Below are 19929 nucleotides of genomic sequence, written 5' to 3'. Positions count from 1 at the left end.
GGGTCTGAGAAATAGGAAGTACCACTAGTAAGGTGTTTGCCTTGCATTAGGCTAAACTGGATTTGGTTCCCAGCTCTCACAGCCTGCCAGGAGTGATCCCTGAGCCCTGCCAGAAATGGGGATGGGGAGGAAGAAAGCAAGCAAGAAAGGAAGGAAATGAAAAGAAAGAAAAAGAGGGAAAAAAGAGAAAGCAAGCAAGAGAGAACAAAAGAGAAAGAAGGAAAGGAAGAAAGTAAAGAAGGAAGGAAGGGAAGGAAGAAGGAAGAAAGGAAAGAAAGAAAAAAGAAAGCAATAAATAATGAAAGAAAAGAAGAAAGGAAAGAAAGTGAAGAAAGAAAGTAAAAAAGAAAATAAGGAAGGAAAGAAGAGAAGAAAGAAAAGAAGGGAAGGAGGAAGAAATGGAGGGAGGAGGGAGAGAGAAAGGCAGGAAGGGAGGGAGGAAAGAAGGGAGGAAGGAAAGAAGAGATGGAGGGAGGGAGAAAAGAAGGAAGGGAGGGAGGGAGGGAGGAAAGAAGGAAGGATGGGAGGGAGGGAGGAAAGAAGGAAGGAAGGGAGGGAGGAAGGGAGGGAGAAAAGGAAGGGAGATAGGAACAAAAGAAGGAAGGAGGGATGAAGGAAAAAAGGAGAAAGGAAGAAGAAAGGAAGAAGAGAGGGAAGAGGAAGAAAAGAAGAAAGGAAGGACAGGAGGAAGGAAAGAAGAGAGGGAGAAAAGAAGGAAAGGAGGAAGGGAGGAAGAAAGGAAGGAGGGAGGAAGAGAGGAAAGAAGGAAAGAAGGAAGGACAGAAGGAAGGTAAGAAAGGAGGAAGGAAGGAAAGACAGGAGAAGGAAGGAAGAAAAGGAGGAAGGAAAGGAGAAGGAAGAAAGGAAGAAAAAAAGAAAACAGAAAAAAGGCAGGAAGACCAAAGGCCTTTGAGGTCCTGGGTGTGTGTGTGTGTGTGTGTGTGTGTGTGTGTCTGTCTGTCTGTCTGTCTGTGTGTGTGTGTGTCTGTCTGTGTGTGTGTGTCTGTCTGTCTGTGTCTGTCTGTGTGTGTGCTCGGCTGAGTGAGATCCCCCAAGTCTCGACCTCGCAGGCTGGCTTTTCGGGGAGACGGGGCTTGCTTGGCTCGGGGCTGCTTCTACCCGAGGATCCTCCCAGGAACCCCGCAGCGGACCTGGACCCCGCAGCCGGCCACCGCCAACACCCCGATCGGGGGGCCCTCTCCGGCGGCGCGCGTGGCTCGTGGCACCCCGCCTCCCTTCCCCCCGGATCCCCGCGTCGGCTGGGGCGGGCCGGGGCGGGGCGCGCGGGAGGCGGAGCCGAGCCAGCCGGGGGATCCCTGCTTTCGGGGTTCGCAGAGTCGGGCCCCGCACAGCCGCCGGCCGCGCGCGCTCCGAGGTGTCCCCCCGCGTCCGGGGGCGGCGGGGAAAGCCCGGACGCCCCGCAACCCGCGCGGGTGGACAGGGGGTGCCCCGCACGCGCACCCCTGCACCCCGGCACCCCACCATGCAGCCTGCCCGAACCGATCGCTCCTAGACGGTGCCAGCCAAGCCAGCCAGCCAGCCAGCCATGCTGCCCCTGCTCGCCGCGCTGCTGACAGCCGCCGCCGGCCCGCTGCTGCCTCCGGCTTTGGGGGGGCCGGGGCCGGCGATCGGGGGCGCCCCGGATTTCCTCGGGACGGCGCCCAACGCGTCGGGCAATGCCACCTCCGGGGAGCCCTCCGCCCCGCAGCTGCCCGCTTCGGGGGCGCCGGGATCGGGGCCCCCCGAGCGGCCGGGACCCCCCGACGATCGGGCGGCGGCCGGCGCCCCGTGCAACATCAGCGTGCAGCGGCAGATGCTGAGCTCGCTGCTGGTGCGCTGGGGCCGCCCGCGGGGCTGGCAGTGCGACCTGCTGCTCTTCTCCACCAACGCGCACGGCCGCGCCTTCTTCGCCGCCGCCTTCCACCGCGTCGGGCCGCCGCTGCTCATCGAGCACCTGGGGCTGGCGGCGGGGGGCGCGCAGCAGGACCTGAGGCTCTGCGTGGGGTGCGGGTGGTGGGTCCGGGGGCGTCCCGGGGGTCTGCGTCCCGCATCTCCAGCCTCCGGGGCGCCCACCGCGCTGCCCGCCTATCCCGCCGCCGCCGCCTCCGCCTCTTCCGAGCCCCCCGGGCCGCTGTGGCTGCAAGGAGAACCGTTGCATTTCTGCTGCCTGGACTTCAGCCTGGAGGAGCTGCAAGGCGCCGAGCCCGGCTGGCGGCTGAATCGCAAGCCCATCGAGTCCACGCTCGTGGCTTGCTTCATGACCCTGGTGATCGTGGTGTGGAGCGTGGCCGCCCTCATCTGGCCCGTGCCCATCATCGCCGGCTTCCTGCCCAACGGCATGGAGCAGCGCCGGACAACCAGCACCGCCGCCGCCAACAGCAGCAGCAACGCCGCTGCAGCCGCCGCCGCTGCCGCCGCCGCCGCCGCCCCCGTCGCCGTGCCCGGGGCCAGCACCACCGCCGCGGCCGCTGCCGCCGCCGCCGCCGCCGCTGCCGCCGCCGCTGTCACCTCGGGGGCGGCCGCCAAGTGACCGATCGGCCGGTCGGCCGCCCCCGCCGCGCTCCTCCTCCTGTCCCTTCCCAGATCCGATTCTGCTGCTCCTTCGTGTCGTCCGCCCGTCTGTCTGTCTCGCGCGCGCTCTGGTGCCTGAAAGCCCACCCCGGACACTTCCTTGGGTTGGCCGGGTGTTCCGTGCTCGAGTGGCCACCGTTAGTTCTCTTTTTCGGGGAAGGGGGGACAGCTCCGGATGGCCCCCAGAGCCTCTGCTGCCTGGCAGGTTCTGGCTGTTGGCAGTGACAGCTTGTCGGTTTCAGTGGCATCTTGTCGATTGCAAGTTGCATCTTGTCAGTTGCAGGTGCACCTTGTCGGTTGCAGTTGCGCCTTGGCAGTTGCATCTTGTCGGTTGCAGTTGCATCGTGGCTGTTGCAGTTGCACCTTGTCAGTTACAGTTGGACCTTAGCAGTTGCAGTTGCACCTTGGCTGTTGCACTTGCAACTTGGTAGGCAGTTGCAGTTGCATCTTGGCAGTTGCAGTTGCACCTGTCCCTTACAATAGGACCTTATCAGTTGCAGTTGCATCTTGGCAGTTGCAGTTGCACCTTGTCAGTTAGTTACAGTTGGACCTTAGCAGTTGCAGTTGCACCTTGGCAGTTGCACTTGCAACTCGGTAGGCATTTGCAATTGCACCTTGGTAGTTGCAGTTGCACCTGTCCTTTACAATTGGACCTTATCAGTTGCAGTTGCATCTTGTCAGTCGCAGTTGCACCTTGGTAGGCAGTTACAGTCACACCTCATCAATTAGTTGCAGTTGGACCTTACCAGTTGCAGTTGCTCCTTGGCTGTTGCAGTTGCAACTTGTCGTTGCACTTGCAACTTGTCGTTGCGCTTGCAGCCTCGGCTCCGAGGGTGACGACTCCGCACCCGCAAAACTGAGAGGAGTGGCAAGGGGGCCCTTTCCCCCTCTATTGCATCCCCCCTAACCCCGCACCCACGTGCCCTATATTCATGGCAGAAAAAAAAAGACCAAATCCTGTGTATTTGTTTTATATATATATATTTAATAACCGTTTTAAAATGAAAGTTTTAGTAAAACACACACACACACACAAAATCCAATTGCTATGGCTGTAGTCAGAGAAGCTCTTTGTATCTGGACATAGCTGTCTTTGAAGTTCGTTGTTTTTTAAAATTTATTTAAAAGAGGGTGCGGGGGGGGGGGGGAAGCATGAGAAGGATTTGACACGGATTGACTGTTTTGATTGCTGCGATGAACCCGAAGAAATGTTTCCTAGTCGATCTGGTGATGTGACCTGGTGGGTGTTTCTTCTTGTACTTCTGTGGGGTTTTTTTCTTGTTTCCTTTTTGGCTTTTAATACAGACATTTTTCCTCCAGAGATGCGTGTGTAGACCTTTCTTTATCTGACGTCAGAGAAGGAATCTCATAATTACAAGAGGTTCGTCATGGGAGGGGATTTCCACAGACAAAAGCTCCTCATCTGATTGTTACTTTCACAATTTTGCTGCCCAAATATCACCCTCCCTTCCTTCGGACCCATCTACACTTGTCACTGGAAGCACAACATTTTAGGGGGATTTATTAATTTTTTTTTTTTTACCCATTGCTCCACCTGGTGTTTACCCTTGCAAAACACCACGTTGAGTGGGGGAAATAAAGTCAGGAATTCCTCTAAGCGGTGGTCTCACTTTCATGGAAATAGCTTCTTTGAAAAGGCATGAAGGTTTCCATCCCTGATATGTCAGCATTGGCAATTCTCAGAGGCTTATAAAGGTTTATAAAGGAAGATATGTTGGTGTGAATCAGAGTTGTTTCAGTGAGGGTTGGAAGTTGATTTCTTACTAGAACCTATCCCTAGATTCCATCCCTGCTACCCTCTATGACCACACCCAAAAAATTTAAACATAACATAACTTCTTGGGGGAAGTAAATAGTTAATGATCTGAAGGCTGTATCTATGTTAGGGTGTCCATGAAGTGGTAGTTTCCAATTCCTTCCACTTTTCAGAAGAGTAAATAAAAATTAATTCTAGAGATGATGAAAAAAAAAACAACCATTGTGAAATATTTTAAGAGCTGCCCCTGTTGCACTCCAATTTTGCTTGCCTATTTGCTAGTGTTCCATGGGAATAGTCTTCAAGGTGGGGAACTGGGTTTGATTGCTTGGAAACTAGTTAATGGCAAGACTAGTTAGTTAATGGGCCGCTCCCAGACACTGGCAGGCGGCCCAGCAAGTCCTCCCAGGCTTCTGGCTGTTTCAGGTGTGAGAACTGTGGTGTGGGGGCGAGAAATAAAATCAGACTGTCTGCTCCTTTAATCTTCGCATGTCCTCCTCACATCAAAGAAACAGAACCCTTTCTACAGTCATATTTGTTTTGTTTTTAGGCATGTCTGTTTTAGATTGAAACCAGGACCTCCCACATGCAAGGCAAGTGTTCTCTCTATCTTACCACTGAGCTAAATCAACAATTCCAGTGTCTCTGTGTCTGTCTTTCTAGCTCCATCTCTCTCCCACACGCCCCACTGGGAGATGCTTTTGCAGGGTTTGGGGGCCCTGGGCAGAGTGGCGCTTTAGGTGTGGTGCTCTAGGGATTCTAAAGTTCTTTCTGAAAGAGAGGCTGAGTCGTGGTCCTGTAGCTTCTAGGGTTCTGCTACCTGCCCCAAGGTCCGGGGTCTCCCAGGCAGAGGCCAAAGGAGAATGGTCCCCCTTTTCCAGTGTCCGGATGCTTAAGTTTCTCTGCTCAGTCATGCAAATTGCTGGCTTCCTAAGTCACTGTAAACTTCCCAAACAAGAAAGGTTGTGAATTTTACTTTTACAACCCCAGTACTCTCTACCAGGAGAAAGTCAGTAACTACTAGCTTTGATCTGTTTTTAATTATGGAACAGATGTTTCTAACGGACAGGTTTGTTCTCCTTTTACTGCCTTAGGCTCCTTTCTGAGAGCCAGAACTCCAAACAGGAGCCAGCCAAGTGAGGTTCAGTGCCTCCCAGAATAAAGGAAGTGAGTGAGGTACTTGCAGACTCAGTTGAGGGATGGGGAGCAGGTGTCTGTGCCCTGAGTCAGCACCCCTTCCCCCTGCAGTATCACATCAGGAATGAATCACTTCCTAGTTAGCATTTTACTTAGGTCAACCAGTTGTTTTCTGGAAGAAAAGGAATTGTAGCCTCCATATGGGCTGGGGAACTCTCAAATTCAAGCCTATTCCTCAAGTCTCTCAAGGACAGTTTGAATTGCTAAAGACAACTATGGTCCCCAGGATATAACAAAACATTCTCGACTATTTTGCTTCTCTCCCCATAGCTCCTATTCATCCAGGGCTGCCCTCATCCCTTACCACAGTTCTGAATACATACAGCATCTCTTTTAGGGCTCCCACAGCCCAGAAGAGCTGCCTGGCCCAAAGCTTTGCCCCCTTCCTGGGGCACTACTTCTGGTGATGTTCAGTGTGGGGCATAAAGATCCAGTTCTCCTGGCAGCTATGCTGGCTGCTCCTTTTTCAGGGAGGCTCCCAGACTAGTGGAAAGCTTCTGATGAGGCTCATTCACTCCAGGGAGGTTCTAGGTTTCTTGCTGCCTATCCTATCTCCTTTCCTCCCTCCCCTTCCGGTGGCTTTCCCCCAAGAGTGCTCCCTAAAAAAACTCCCTGCACTAATTTACAACCCTAATAGTCTGCTTCTTTGGGACCTCCTTATGAACAAGCTTTCCACTGCCTCCTGTGGAATAGTTCTAGGTGTGTGGGCATTAGGCTTCTTTAGGGAGCAAACCCCACCAGCCAGGACCCTATGTTGTCCTGAGCACATATTGTTTTTTTTTTTTTTTCCATTTAAAGAGAACTAGCCACAGACAATATGGATGAATGACCCACAGGCATATGAAAAAGTGCTCATTGTCACTCATAATTAGAGAAGTGCAAATCAAAATAACAATGAGATGCCATCTCATGTCTGTAAGAATGACATATATAAAATATGAAAAAAGCTAGTGTTGGCAGGGTTGTGGTGAGAAAGGAACCCCCTCCCCATCCACTGTTAGTTGGAATGTCTAGTTCAAAGCTCTATGGAAAGCAACATGGAATAGAACTCTCACAGGATGCAGCAATACCACTTCTTGCCATGTATCACCCAAACATTAAAACATTAATTTGAAAGGATATAGGCACACCTATGCTCATGACTGCACTTAGTACAATAGCAAAGATTTAAAAACAACCCAAATACCCAACTACAGTTGAATGGGTCAAGAAGTTGGGGTATAAAAATACACAATGGAATATTATGTAGCTCTAAAAAAAAACAAGTCATGCAATTTTCTGCAATCTGGATAGAACTAGAGGATATCATGCTATCATGCTGGGTGAAGTCATAATAAAAGCCACAGATATAGAATTATCTCTCTCATGTATAGAACTTAAATATACAGTGAGGCAGCAACCAAGATCCATTGGCAATGTAACGGGGAACTGACACAATTGGGTTGGGGGGCAAGAGGGAGATGGGTACACTGGTGTTGGGTGTGGTGTCAGAAATATGTCTGAGAAACCATTATTAATAATAACATAAACAAAATTAAAATAAAAAAATAAATAATGAACCACAAGCTGGGATGATATGGAGATGGGCCCTAATGCCAATTCCTGGATAATCTTTACCCTCACTGACCTATATACAAAGGCAGAAAAGGTTTATTTTTTTTCTATTTCAAATCATACAGCAGTCATGAAATACTGGTTTATGCTGCAGTCATAAGTAACTTACACTCTTAGTGGCTTATTTACCACCCAGGGAACTGCTGAGGAATAGGTTTGTGGGACCTCAGCTTCTTTCTGCACTTGCTTGGAGACCAAATGCTGTGAGCAGTTAAGAGCAGTGTGTGTGTGTGTGTGTGTGTGTGTGTGTGTGTGTGTGTGTGTGTGTGTGTGTGTGTGTGTGTGTGTGTGTGTCTCCGCGGCCCATTCCAGTTGGGTTTAGAGGTCAACAGCTCTTCCCACCCTCCTCACCCCATCCACCTCCCTCCCCAGAGTCTTCCTTGTCTTTAAGATAACATCCAGCTATTAACCCCAAACTAAGGTTTTCCCCAAACTTTTTCCTTCCTTAAACCTCTTCCTTTGATTTGTAAAAGTCCACCTGCATTACTCCACCTCCCCTCACCTGGTGCATGGGTATTTGTAAAATAAAGACAAAAGAGTTCTGGGGCCTGAGAGATAACATGAAGGTAAGGCATTTGCCTTGCATGCAGAAGGACGGCGGTTGGAATCCCAGCATCCCATATGGTCCCCATGCTGCCGGATGTGACTAAAAAAAAAAAAAGGCAAAGGAGTTTTGATTTTTGGGAACTCTTTGGGAATTTTCTGGGAAACATCAGAAGGGAGAAGCCACAAGAAGCCACTGACTCCATTACTCTCCTGACTGGCTTAGCTTATTATTTCTTCACTGCTACCAACTTCTTCAGACCCCTCTGTGTGGGGTTTAAAAACACGGTACCTGAGGTGATCTCACAAACCATGAGGGTTTTATTTTACACTTGTCAAGGTTTCCTTCTCTGGGACTTCTGTTTTCTCATTCCCTAGTGTCAAGGAAAAGAATTATCCTTGAGTCGCATCTTTCAGAAAAGCTTCAGAGCACAATTCTTCCCTGGGCCCCACAACCCCCTGTCTGCTGAGTCACAAAACTGCGGTGACAGGGCCCGGAGAGATAGCACAGCGGCGTTTGCCTTGTAAGCAGCCGATCCAGGACCAAAGGTGGTTGGTTCAAATCCCGGTGTCCCATATGGTCCCCCGTGTCTGCCAGGAGCTATTTCTGAGCAGACAGCCAGGAGTAACCCCTGAGCACCACCAGGTATGGCCCAAAAACAAAAAACAAACAAACAAAAAAAAAACTGTGGTGACTTTGTCTGCCACCCCTCAGGTCCCTTAGCCACTGATCATTGGGCAGGACCTGATTTCTTTCTCCAAAGTGAGCTTTATTTTTTAAACAACTCAAGTTGAAATGGAATTAGCTAATTATACTGAAACCACCTTTAGACTAAAAAGTAAAGAGATTTTATTATTTAACATCAAGATAGACTGCAACTAGGCAATCACCTGAAATTGTGTTCCAGACTGTTCAGGGGACTTTTTTATGAGAGTTTTTCTGTCAATCATGTCAATGGTAAAACAAAGGGAAGAAGGGTACAAGATCTGAGTTTCTTGATTAGTTGTATAGTAACAATACACTGAGGCACATTGAGGCAGGAGGGGCACAATACAGGACTAAGAGGTAGGATTTGTTGCTGGCAATCTTTGTGGGAAAGACATTTTGTTTTAGGTTGCGTAGAGACACTTATTAATTATTTTGTTGGCCCAGCTCCCCTTCCTGCCTAGGTACCAGATGGGTTGGGATCTTTCTTTTCTGTTCTTGTCAGCGTTGTAATTTATGACCTATTCATCTCTGCCTGGTACCCAGAACATGCAGTTCAGAGATCCCATCTCTGACTGCCTTTCTCATTAACCTGTTCTTAGCTACCTGCATAATATTTTTAACTTTCCCATCACTGTACCCATACACCGATGTAAGGCACTTTCTTAATTAAAGGGTACAGAGAGAACAAAAACCTCTGCAATTTAGCCCTTCCATATTACCAAAGAGATAGCAAAAGGCTCCCATTCCCTAGTCTGCTTCTAAGACACTGTCTTCGTTATTCCCTTTCCCTTCCAGCTCTCAGACTCACACAATCCTCAGCAAGGCTCAGCAGGGATGGAGATCAGTCACTGGCATCTTAATGTCACCTGAAAGCTCATTTGGGCTCTGCTACAGCATGCTGAGCACTCTGGGAAAAAGCCAACCTTTGGGGCATCCCCAAGATCAGGATCTGCTTCATGATTCCAGTCCCTGTCAGATTTCTGATATACCATCATTAGACTTTCTAGCCAGCAGGTATGGCAGGGAGCATGGGCAACACCTAGTCCCAAATACCCCATGTTTGACCCCAGACTGTACGTTAGATGACCTTATTCAGAACCAGTAAGAGTTTCCACTCCCCTCCAACCCCCCCTGCACAGCATTTTGGGGGTGTCCAGCCTTCCCTCCACTACTTACTTCCACCCACGCCACTCTGAATTCATGCTGTGCAGTGATGGCGCTTTGTGATATTATTGTTACTTAGCTGCTATGGCTCTCATTTCAGAAGATCTCATAGGGGTTCCTTGACTCCAGTCAGACCCTGTCATTTTGGTTTCTCTAATAACAAAGATGCTGAAGGGGCTCAGGGGCAGTGCACCAGCCTAAGGCACCTGCAGGAGATTGTGGAGGTCCCTGAGTTCCATCGTGGCACCACAGAGAAGGAAAGAAAAGAGGGAAAAAAAAGAAGCTGTCTTTTGATAAATGAGCTTTACCATATTGCCCTGCCTCCCCTACTGTATTTCTAGATTTGCTCCTTCTGAAAGAGTAAGATTGCACTGGCAACAATAGCAGCAAGAATAATAATGAAGTGTGATATAAAACACATATAAATACTATTTTTATTATTTTTTGAACTGTAAACAAAAGAAAGAGTAGAAGGAAAAGAAATAAGGAGAAGGAAGAAATGTCAACTTTAAGGTGAGCCTGAGAGACAATACAGTAGGGCACTTGCATTGCATGCAGCCAATCTGGGTTCAATCCCTGGCACCACAAATAAGACTCTGCCAGGATCCCTGCCAGGAGTGATCCCTGTGTGCAGTAGAAAACCTTGAGCATCACCACGTGTGGCCTAATTCCCACAAATGAACAGAGAGGAGGTCAGAGAGATAGTATAGCAGATAATACAAGCAGGTGCTTGATATGACCTACCCAGTTTAATCCCTGGTACCCGGAAGAGTGCGGCCCTGAAAATAAACAGAATAAAAAACAGCAAACAAACAAACAAAAAGAGAAGACCTGAGGAGAGCCAAAAAACATCCCTTGTGCAACAGTGAAGCAGAGAGTTTCTGCCAGGTGCTGCCCTTCTGCTCTCTGGGCCCTGACATTACAACCCCATAATGCAGCAGAGGACGCAATGTTAGGTACATTCAGCTAGGTGTCTGAGTGTCCCACAAATGGAGAGAGTGAGCAACAATGAGCACTACACATAGTGTATTCATGACTCTCAGTCATCATAACAGCAGTTACAACAAAGGAAAGAGGGAGTAATACCAAAACCTAAAAAAACAAAAAAATTATCCTTTGCCTTATTCCATACACCCACTACCACCATCCATGAATCAGGAGACCACACTCCAATGTCCAGAGATAATGACCTGGAGCAATAACTGGAGGTGGGACAAGAATGAAGAGAAGGAAGGACCTCTGAGGACAGCAAAGATACATGGAGACAGCAGATGAGAGTGGACTCCTTAAGCTGCTCCTCTGGGAGGCTGAAGATGAGGGAAAGGTACATCTCCATCAACTATCCTTTGTCCAAGAAGATTTTCTCCTTCTTCCCTCCCTGCACAGGTTAGATACCTGAGGCCTAAAATGGATCTCACCTCTACCCCTTAGGAGCTAAGAGTTACCTCACTAATGGTGTTGCTTTTGTATCAGTCAGGAGCAAAGCAGATTGTCTTTCTTTCTTTTTTTTTCTTTCAATCCTGGCTTGATGCCTGAGTTGGTGGATAGAGCTATTTTATACTTAGGGCACATTAAAATAAATAAAGTGGGTCTTATCTACCCAAGAGGCACTTCCTTTGGGACCAACTCCAGGCTGTCTCCATGTCCTCTAGGGAACAATCATACTCAATGGAGCATTACACTTATCTGTACTCTTGTTGGAGCATGGGTGATGAATCATCATCAGGAAGTAGCAAAGTGCATTATACAAAAGGGAAATCATCTTGTTATTGCCCAAAAGAAGGCCTGTCAGTCTCTCCTGTCAACCCAGATTGCCACAACATGTATCCTTCAAGAATAATATATACCAAATCTGTACAAAAGCTAACCCTAACCCCAAACCTAACTCTACTAACTTTATACTAACCCTGACGCCTACCTAGAATTTCTGTACCAATTAATCAAAATTTACAGATTGCCCAATTGTAATTTGCCTTTGTACATTTAATATAGCAGAATCAATCACCTAACCCCTTCAAAAACTCTAACCCTAACTTCAGACTAGTCCTAATCTTAACACTAAACTGACTTTAGCCACTGCCCGAACTACAAAAGTAGATCAAAATTAAATTGTACTATGCCTAACTTTAGTAGTTGCATATGAAAACCTAAAACTTACACAAACCTAGCCCTAACCTGAGTTCTAACCCTAACCCTAAACTATACTAAGCCTGGCACTACAGATGCCCTGAAATATCAATTAAACCAAGTGTAACAATCACCTTATGCTTAACTTCAGTCTTTACCTATGAACACAGTAAAATATAACACCTAACCCTTATAGAAATCTAACACTAAAATAAACCCTAATGCTAACCCTAACCTTATACTCACCCTGACCAAGGTCTAGTCCTACCAAAAAGTAAAACTTTAATAATTATCCAATACTAAACTTGCCTTTGAACCTTTGACCATAGCAAAATTAACCACCTAATATCTACAAACACTCAAACTCTTACACTATCCTTAATCTTTACCCCAGCCTTAATCCTAATTCTAACCCAAATTATATTAAAACTAAAATTGGAAAATGGCCAAAACTATGACTTAGAACAAAATTTAGCATCAACCTATTCTTAGTTTCAATTCTTAAGTAAGAACACAGTAAATATAATGCCTAACCTCTACATAAACAGAACCCTAACCCTTGACCTAACTGTATTCCTAAAGCTAATCTTAAATGTATATTAGAACTGATCCAAGCCTAGGCCTTAACTTAAGAATTAGAAAAATATTAACAATTTAAATTTAAATTGCTAAATTATTGAATTTAAAGTTAACAATTTGCTCATTCTTTTTTCTATTAAATACAATAAAGTGCTTATTTTTTATAATTTGCCCATTCTTAACTTGCTTTTATAAATTTGAACATAGCAAAATTAAGCACATAGCCCCTAAATAAACTCTAATGCTAAAGCTAGCCCTAGTCCTAATACTCACATTAACCTATACTAAATCAGACATAAGAAAATGCCCCAAGCCAATATATACCAAATTTATACCAAATTTAACAATTGCCAGTTGCTGGAATCACTGGATGCACCTGAAACAATGACCCTGTGAGGTTTAGGAAAAATAAGATAGACATAAGAGAAACAAAGATGGAGTCAGGGGGCTCACTACCTCATGGCCTGAGAGGCTTGACTGTCCTCCACAAAGGACCTTTATTGTTTAGAAATAATCAACCATAGGAAGAAGAGCTGATGACAAGTAAATTCCTTCCTAATGCTAACTGAACCTAAGAGGGGTTTTATCTTTCATAAGGGAATGTGTGAGGAAAGAAAAAAATGAAGGTAAAATCTCTGAAGATTGTCTTCCTCAGGGAGAGGTGACAGAAGAAAACTGTACACAGAACTTCCACCTGCAGAGTGTTCCCTGTGTTAGGGCAGTTGATCTATAATTTACCTTAAGAACCCTCAGATTTTTATCTGCATCTCCCCTCTGACTATCAGACCTCTAGCTAAACTTATTTATTTCTTAGATGTCTTCATATCTGAAATCACCCCTATGCTTAATTCAGTTTTTACTTACGAACAAAGTAAAACCTAACAAATGAACAGTACACAAACCTAACCCTAACCCTAGTTCTAATTAATTCCAAATACTAATACCAACTTAAAAAAATACCTGTTAATGATAAAATTAACCTCCCAACCCCTATAAAAATTTTAAATTTATCTTTAACTCTAATCCTAAATCTAACCCTAACCTGTTCTATGAATAAAATTAGCTTATGACTTCACAAAAAATCAATTAGATCAAATTTAACATTAGCTACATGCTTAACTTCAGTTTGGAACTATAGACACAGTAAAACCTAAGAACTGACTCCTTCTCAAAGTTAACCCTAATCCTAGCATTAATCCTATTCTCAATGCTAACATTAGCTTTATACTAACCCAGGACCAAAGTGTAATATTGACCTATTAGCTAAATAGCCCAATAATTAACTTTCCATTATACCCTTGAACAAAGTAAATTTAACCACCCAACAGCTACAGATACTCTAACCCTAATCATTGCTTTAATTCTAAACCTAATCTATACTAAACCTGACATCATCATGTGCTGAAATGACTAATTTGACAAAATTCAACAGTTGTTTTATGCTTAACTTCAGTTTTTACCTATGAACACAATAAAACACCTAAACTGACACAACTCCAACCCTATCCCTATTCCTAATTGTAACCTAGCCACTTATTAAACATGACCATCCCTATGTCTTCACATATCAGTTGGTCAAAATTTAATAATTTTCCAATACATAATTTTCCTTTGTACCTTAGAACATAGCAAAATGAAACATCTAAAAACTATGCAAACTCTAAACCTAACTCTAGCCCTAATCCTAATTCTAATCCTAGGATTGGGGGCATATAGTGATTTTTGTATATGTCCTAAATCACATTAGATCACATTTAACAATTAGCCTAAGCTTAGCTTAAATTTTTTACCTAGGAACACTGGAAAACCTAACCACTAACCCCTTTCAATTAGACAAAATCTATCATCTATGCTTAGATTCAGTTTTAAAATATGAACGCAATAGAATCTAATACCCAACCTAATACCATATATAAAATTAAACAGTAACTTATCCCGAACAGTATTTTATTTTTTATTTTTATAAATATATTATTTATTTAAATAACATGATTATAGTTGTACTTCAGTCACAAACAGAACACCCCCCTTCACCAGTGTAACATTCCCTCCTCCCAATGCCCCCCCTTCCCATCCCCTACCTGTATTCGAGACAGGCATTCTACTACAGTTATTTGTTTTTAAGTTCAGTAAATTGTTTTTTTTTTCCCTTTTTTTTTTTGTTTATTTGTTTTTTTTGGGGGGGGCCACACCAGTTTGATGCTCAGGGGTTACTCCTGACTACACACTCAGAAATTGCCCCTGGCTTGGGGGGACCATATGGGACGCTGGGGGATCGAACCGCGGTCCTTTCCTTAGCTAGCGCTTGCAAGGCAGACACCTTACCTCTAGCACCACCTCGCCGGCCCTGTTTTTTTTTCTTAAAGGATAAGGGTTAAAGACAAAATAGCAAAGGCATGACAGTGGCAATCGCCATTGTTGCATAGGCCCAGAAAAATATGGTCCCAGGAAAAGTTCTCCTCATCAGGTTGGTCACAGTCAGGCTTCAGTAATTAGAGACCTTGGTTTTTTAACAGATCCTATATCAAAGTCAGAGCATTATGAAACATGTCCTGTTTTCATATCACTGTTAGGTGCCATAGCAAGGAAACCCTCTTAGAAGCAAGTTGTTGCTGTTTCTAAGTCATTGTCAAAGTATCAGAGGAGACCACTCTGGAGCGAGTCAGTGCCAAGACAGCACTAGGGCGTGCCCCTGTATAAGGACAATTCCTGGTGATGGCGCAGAACCATGCCAGTTCCAACAATGGAACCCAGGTTCGAGGGTGAATGCCCAATGTCTGAGAGACTGGAGTCTAAGTCAAGTCACTATGACAAATGTTCAGGTGGAAGAGCTCCCTGCAACATAAAAATTTTGGAGTTCCTTTCTCTAAGAGATAGTGACTTCTCTCTATACCAAGATTTACCCATTTTATAGTGCCTATCAAAAAGGAACAGTGCCACAGGATACTAATGGTGCATATGGGGATAAAAAATATCTAGCTAAACAATTCCTATCATCTAGTTCTAGCAGAAACACAAAACCCAAGAGATATATATCTACTAGAATCTTCTATTAAACAAATTCATAGAGGGAAAACTACATCTACATAAGGAAGTACACAATAAAGAATTATACACATCAAGAAAATACACCTAAAGAAATATACATATCAGGGGCCTGAGAGATGGCATGGAGGTAAGGCTTTTGCCTTGCATGCAGAGGATCAGTGGTTCGAATCCTGGCATCCCATATGGTCCCCCGAGCCTGCCAGGAGCAATTTCTGAGCATAGAGCCAGGAGTAACCCCAGAGTACTGCCGAGTGTGACCCAAAAACCTAAAAGGAAAAAAGAAATATACATATCTCCCCTTTTGAAATTGTCCTAGGGGATAGAATACAAAGCATATCTTCAGCCAGTGATGTGGTCTTGTAACAGAATTAAAGCAGCTCACAGAAGTCACAGATATGTCCTAGGGCCAAAGTTTTCTCAAAAGCTTTGCGAGCAGCAGTCTAGAAGGAAGAGAGGTAGAAGGGATGGGAGTGGGGGGGAGGGGGTATTCAAGTTCCTGAGGAGTGATGAACTGAGAGTAAAAAGGGCTAAATAGGGAGTAATATGAAATTTGGGGTGAGATAAAAAGGGAAACAATAGAAAAGGATTTGTAAAGTGGTAAGCAGGGAAGGGGGGAAGAGGAAGGGCTATATACAACAGAGGAAAGAACTATAAATAACATAGACAGGGCCCGGAGAGATAGCACAGTGGCGTTTGCCTTGCAAGCAGCCGATCCAGGTCCAAAGGTAGTTGGTTCGAATCCCGGTGTCCCATATGGTTCCACGTGCCTGCCAGGAGCTATTTCTGAGCAGCAGCCAGGAGTAACCCCTGAGCACCTCTGGGTGTGACCCAAAAAACCAACCAAACAAACAAACAAAAAACATAGACAAACTTAATGCACAGTACAGATGGACATTAGACATACATAAAGGTGGCCACACACACATTCACACAAATATAAAGACAAGGAAGATTGAGCAATAGGTTGCAGTTGTAAAACTGACCCAGCTAAAGTCAAAGCCCTTCAAAAAATATAAAGCCGGGGCTGGAGAGATAGCATGGAGGTAAGGCGTTTGCCTTTCATGCAAGAGGTCATCGGTTCGAATCCCAGCGTCCCATATGGTCCCCCGTGCCTGCCAGGAGCAATTTCTGAGCATGGAGCCAGGAGTAACCCCTGAGCACTGCCGGGAGTGACCCAAAAAAACCACAAAAAAAAAAAAAATATAAAGCCAACAGGTCAGATAGATAAGTTTTTCAATTCCTAGGAATCACCTCACAATTGATGAGGGTACAATTGACTGAAAAAGCTTCATAGGTTAGATTACACATACAACATTCTAAAAACAATCATATTTTCCAAATCTAGAATACTAAGTAAAGTGTAATGGGCACTTTAAAAGGAGTCTACACCATGGAGTATCATATTAGAGGTCTAGAGTCTTCAGGTTTCTTTACTGTAGGCAATCTGAGAACAAAACACATTATGATATGATAGTAAACTAGCTTGAATTGAAAATAAGTTGCAAAAGCATACTCATGAATGAGCAGTGTAACAATAGTCTATGGCATGCAAATGCCTTCTCCAAAGATATCTGTGGACAGAAATATTAGATTATAGTAGCAGGCATGATTAAAATAGAAAATGAATAGTTGCAGGGGTCTCAAACTCGCGGCCCGTGGGCCATTTGCAGCCCTCCGTACAACATTTTGTGGCTCTGCCCTAGAGGAATCTTTTTTTGTTTTGTTTTGTTTTAGTTGTTTGGGTCACACCCCCAATGTTCAAGGCTTACTACTGACTTTGCACTCAAGAATCACCCCGACTTTGCCTCCTGCGGCCCCCAGGTAAATTGAGTTTGAGAGTGGTGCACGGCGTAAGGCATCTGCCTTGAGCTTGCTAGCCTAGGACGGACCACAATTTGATTCCCCCGGTGTCCCATATGGTCCCCCAACCAGGGGCGATTTCTGAGGGCATAGCCACGAGTAACCCCTGAGCATCACTGGGTGTGGCCCAAAAACAAAGGAAAGAAAGAACGAACAAAAGGAAGGAAGGAAGGAAGGAAGGAAGGAAGGAAGGAAGGAAGGAAGGAAGGAAGGAAGGAAGGAAGGAAGGAAGGAAGGAAGGAAGGAAGGAAGGAAGGAAGGAAGGAAGGAAGGAAGGAAGGAAGGAAGGAAGGAAGAAAAGAAAGAAAGAAAGAAAGAAAGAAAGAAAGAAAGAAAGAAAGAAAGAAAGAAAGAAAGAAAGAAAGAAAGAAAGAAAGAAAGAAAGAAAGAAAGAAAGAAAGAAACAAATAAAGTAAGCAAGGAAGGAAGGAAGGAAGGAAGGAAGGAAGGAAGGAAGGAAGGAAGGAAGGAAGGAAGGAAGGAAGGAAGAAAAGAAAGAAAGAAAGAAAGAAAGAAAGAAAGAAAGAAAGAAAAGAAAGAAAGAAAGAAAGAAAGAAAGAAAGAAAGAAAGAAAGAAAGAAAGAAAGAAAGAAAGAAAGAAAGAAGGAAGGAAGGAAGGAAGGAAGGAAGGAAGGAAGGAAGGAAGGAAGGAAGGAAGGAAGGAGGGAGGGAGGGAGGGAGGAAGGAAGGAAGGAAGGAAGGAAAGAAGGAAGGAAGGAAGGAAGGAAAGAGAGAGAGGAAGGAAGGAGGGAAGGAGGGAGGGAGGGAAGAAAGAAAGAAAAGAAGGAGGGAGGGAAAAAAGGAAGGAAGGAGGGAGGAAAAAAAAGAAGGAAGGAAGGAGAAATAAACAAAATAAATAGTTTAATATATAGAATATTTGTTAATATATTGTTATAATGAGCACTGTATTAGGAGTCTAACAAAATAGAATACTGTAATAAAAACTAGGGTGTCCAGCCTATTTTTCTCAGGATCACTGTAAATGAAAATATTTAAAATTTATTATTAACACATTAATTTTAAAATAAGAAACACTAAAACATTCTCATAGTTAGCACTGAAATAGGAGTCCATTGCTTCCAAACATATTCTGCAGCTGTTTCTGTGAGTAGAAGCATTAGAACATTATTCTAAATATCTATAAAGGGCCATTAGTCAAACACTTGCTTTAATCTAAGCAGCTATGTCCATTGCTGCAGGTCTCTTTGAAGTATAGAAAGAATATAAGCTGCGGGAGATTTCACAGACAAGGTGGCAATTTTTGAAACTTCTGATCTCCAATTTAAACTAGCATTGTATTTTTACAATAGGCTGTGCTGTGACTTTTGTCCATCTCACCATAATGGTTTGAAACAGAGAATAAGTTGTATTCTTCAGGGTTATTCTTAGAATCCATAACATTAGGTTTTTCCTATGTTCAAAGGTAAAAACTGAAATTAAATCTAGGGCAAGGATTAAATTTGGTTTAATGGTTTGTTTGAGACCCAATAATTTAGCTAAGTTCACAGCCTGTTACAAAGGGGTTGGAGAGATAGAATAGAGCCTTGCACATGACTGACTTAGGTACTATTCCTGGAATCCCTGGAATCCCATATGATCTGCTGATCCCTGAAAGTGATCCCTAAGAGAAGAGTTAGGAGTAAGTTCTGAACATTACCCAGTATGGTTCCCCCAAAAAGAAACAAATGCATTTTCCTCCCTCTAGAAGACTTAACATTTTGCTAATTCCTTTAATAGTTACAATAAAACTTATAAACATGAATATTTCTTTCTTTTTTTTTTTTTTTTTGGTTTTTGGGCCACACCCGTTTGACGCTCAGGGGTTACTCCTGGCTATGTGCTCAGAAATCGCCCCTGGCTTGGGGGGACCATATGGGACGCCGGGGGATCGAACCGCGGTCCTTCCTTGGCTAGCGCTTGCAAGGCAGACACCTTACCTCCAGCGCCACCTACCCGGCCCCAAACATGAATATTTCAACATATGTACCTTTTGCTTTACTTTTCTTATTTTTTTTTCTGGTGGAATACAGATTAAGAAGATTTAGAAATTTTCATTTCAACAGCCTATTTTAAGCATTTTTTTTTTCAAAATAAAAATTAAATGGCCAAATAAATTTGTTGGGTATTTTGTTGTTTATTTCTTTTCACGGTCTTTGATACCAGACTAAAATATTTGTCTTATGGGGGCAAGACATTCTTACATGTACCATACAATATGGTTTGGGTAAAGTACTAGATATTCAAGGTTGGAGAGAAATGGCTGCCCAAAACTTAGAGTCAGGATGATGAGGTCATGTCTAGCTTTGTCCATTGGGAAAAGCCACCAAGGCCATGGGAAGTTGCTGGATAAGGAGAGAAGCAGTCACTTTAGAGATGAAAATCAGGAAAGCATTATCTCCTTGCTGAGGTTCCATGAACTCTGGAAGAGACAGCTCTGTTCTATGCAGCAGTTGGCATATTTTTTTTTCAATTATTGACCACATAGTATTTTCAGCTTTATGGAGGTTTGTTTGTTTTTTTTTTTTTTTTACCACAGTTCTGCTTTGGTAGGTTTTTTTTTTTATTTTTTATTAAAAAAGACACAAATAATTTGCAATAACTGAGTGTGACTGTATTCTAGTAAAAACTTAATGGACATACATTTGAATTTTATATAAATTTCACAAGTCATGGAAGGAGAGATAGTATAGGATGTAAGTTACTTACCTTGCATGTGTCTGATCAGGATTTTATCCCTGGC

General features: G+C 44.3%; 1 protein-coding gene across 1 annotated transcript; it reads left to right on the top strand.

The window, feature by feature from the left end:
• Positions 1-1366: 1366 nt before the first annotated feature.
• TMEM158 (transmembrane protein 158) lies at positions 1367-2530 on the top strand. The gene has a single exon (XM_049777404.1). It carries the CDS (start codon positions 1547-1549, stop codon positions 2528-2530), a length of 984 nt encoding a protein of 327 aa, XP_049633361.1. The 5' UTR covers positions 1367-1546.
• Positions 2531-19929: the final 17399 nt, after the last annotated feature.

Source organism: Suncus etruscus, chromosome 7, assembly GCF_024139225.1.
Source record: "Suncus etruscus isolate mSunEtr1 chromosome 7, mSunEtr1.pri.cur, whole genome shotgun sequence".
Lineage (NCBI taxonomy): Eukaryota > Metazoa > Chordata > Mammalia > Eulipotyphla > Soricidae > Suncus > Suncus etruscus.
Note: the sequence above shows the minus strand (reverse complement) of the source record. Positions and strands in the feature narration are given on the sequence as shown.

Excerpts from the sequence above, each read along its gene's own strand:
- TMEM158 (XM_049777404.1), top strand. The coding sequence starts at position 1,547 with ATGCTGCCCCTGCTCGCCGCGCTGCTGACAGCCGCCGCCGGCCCGCTG.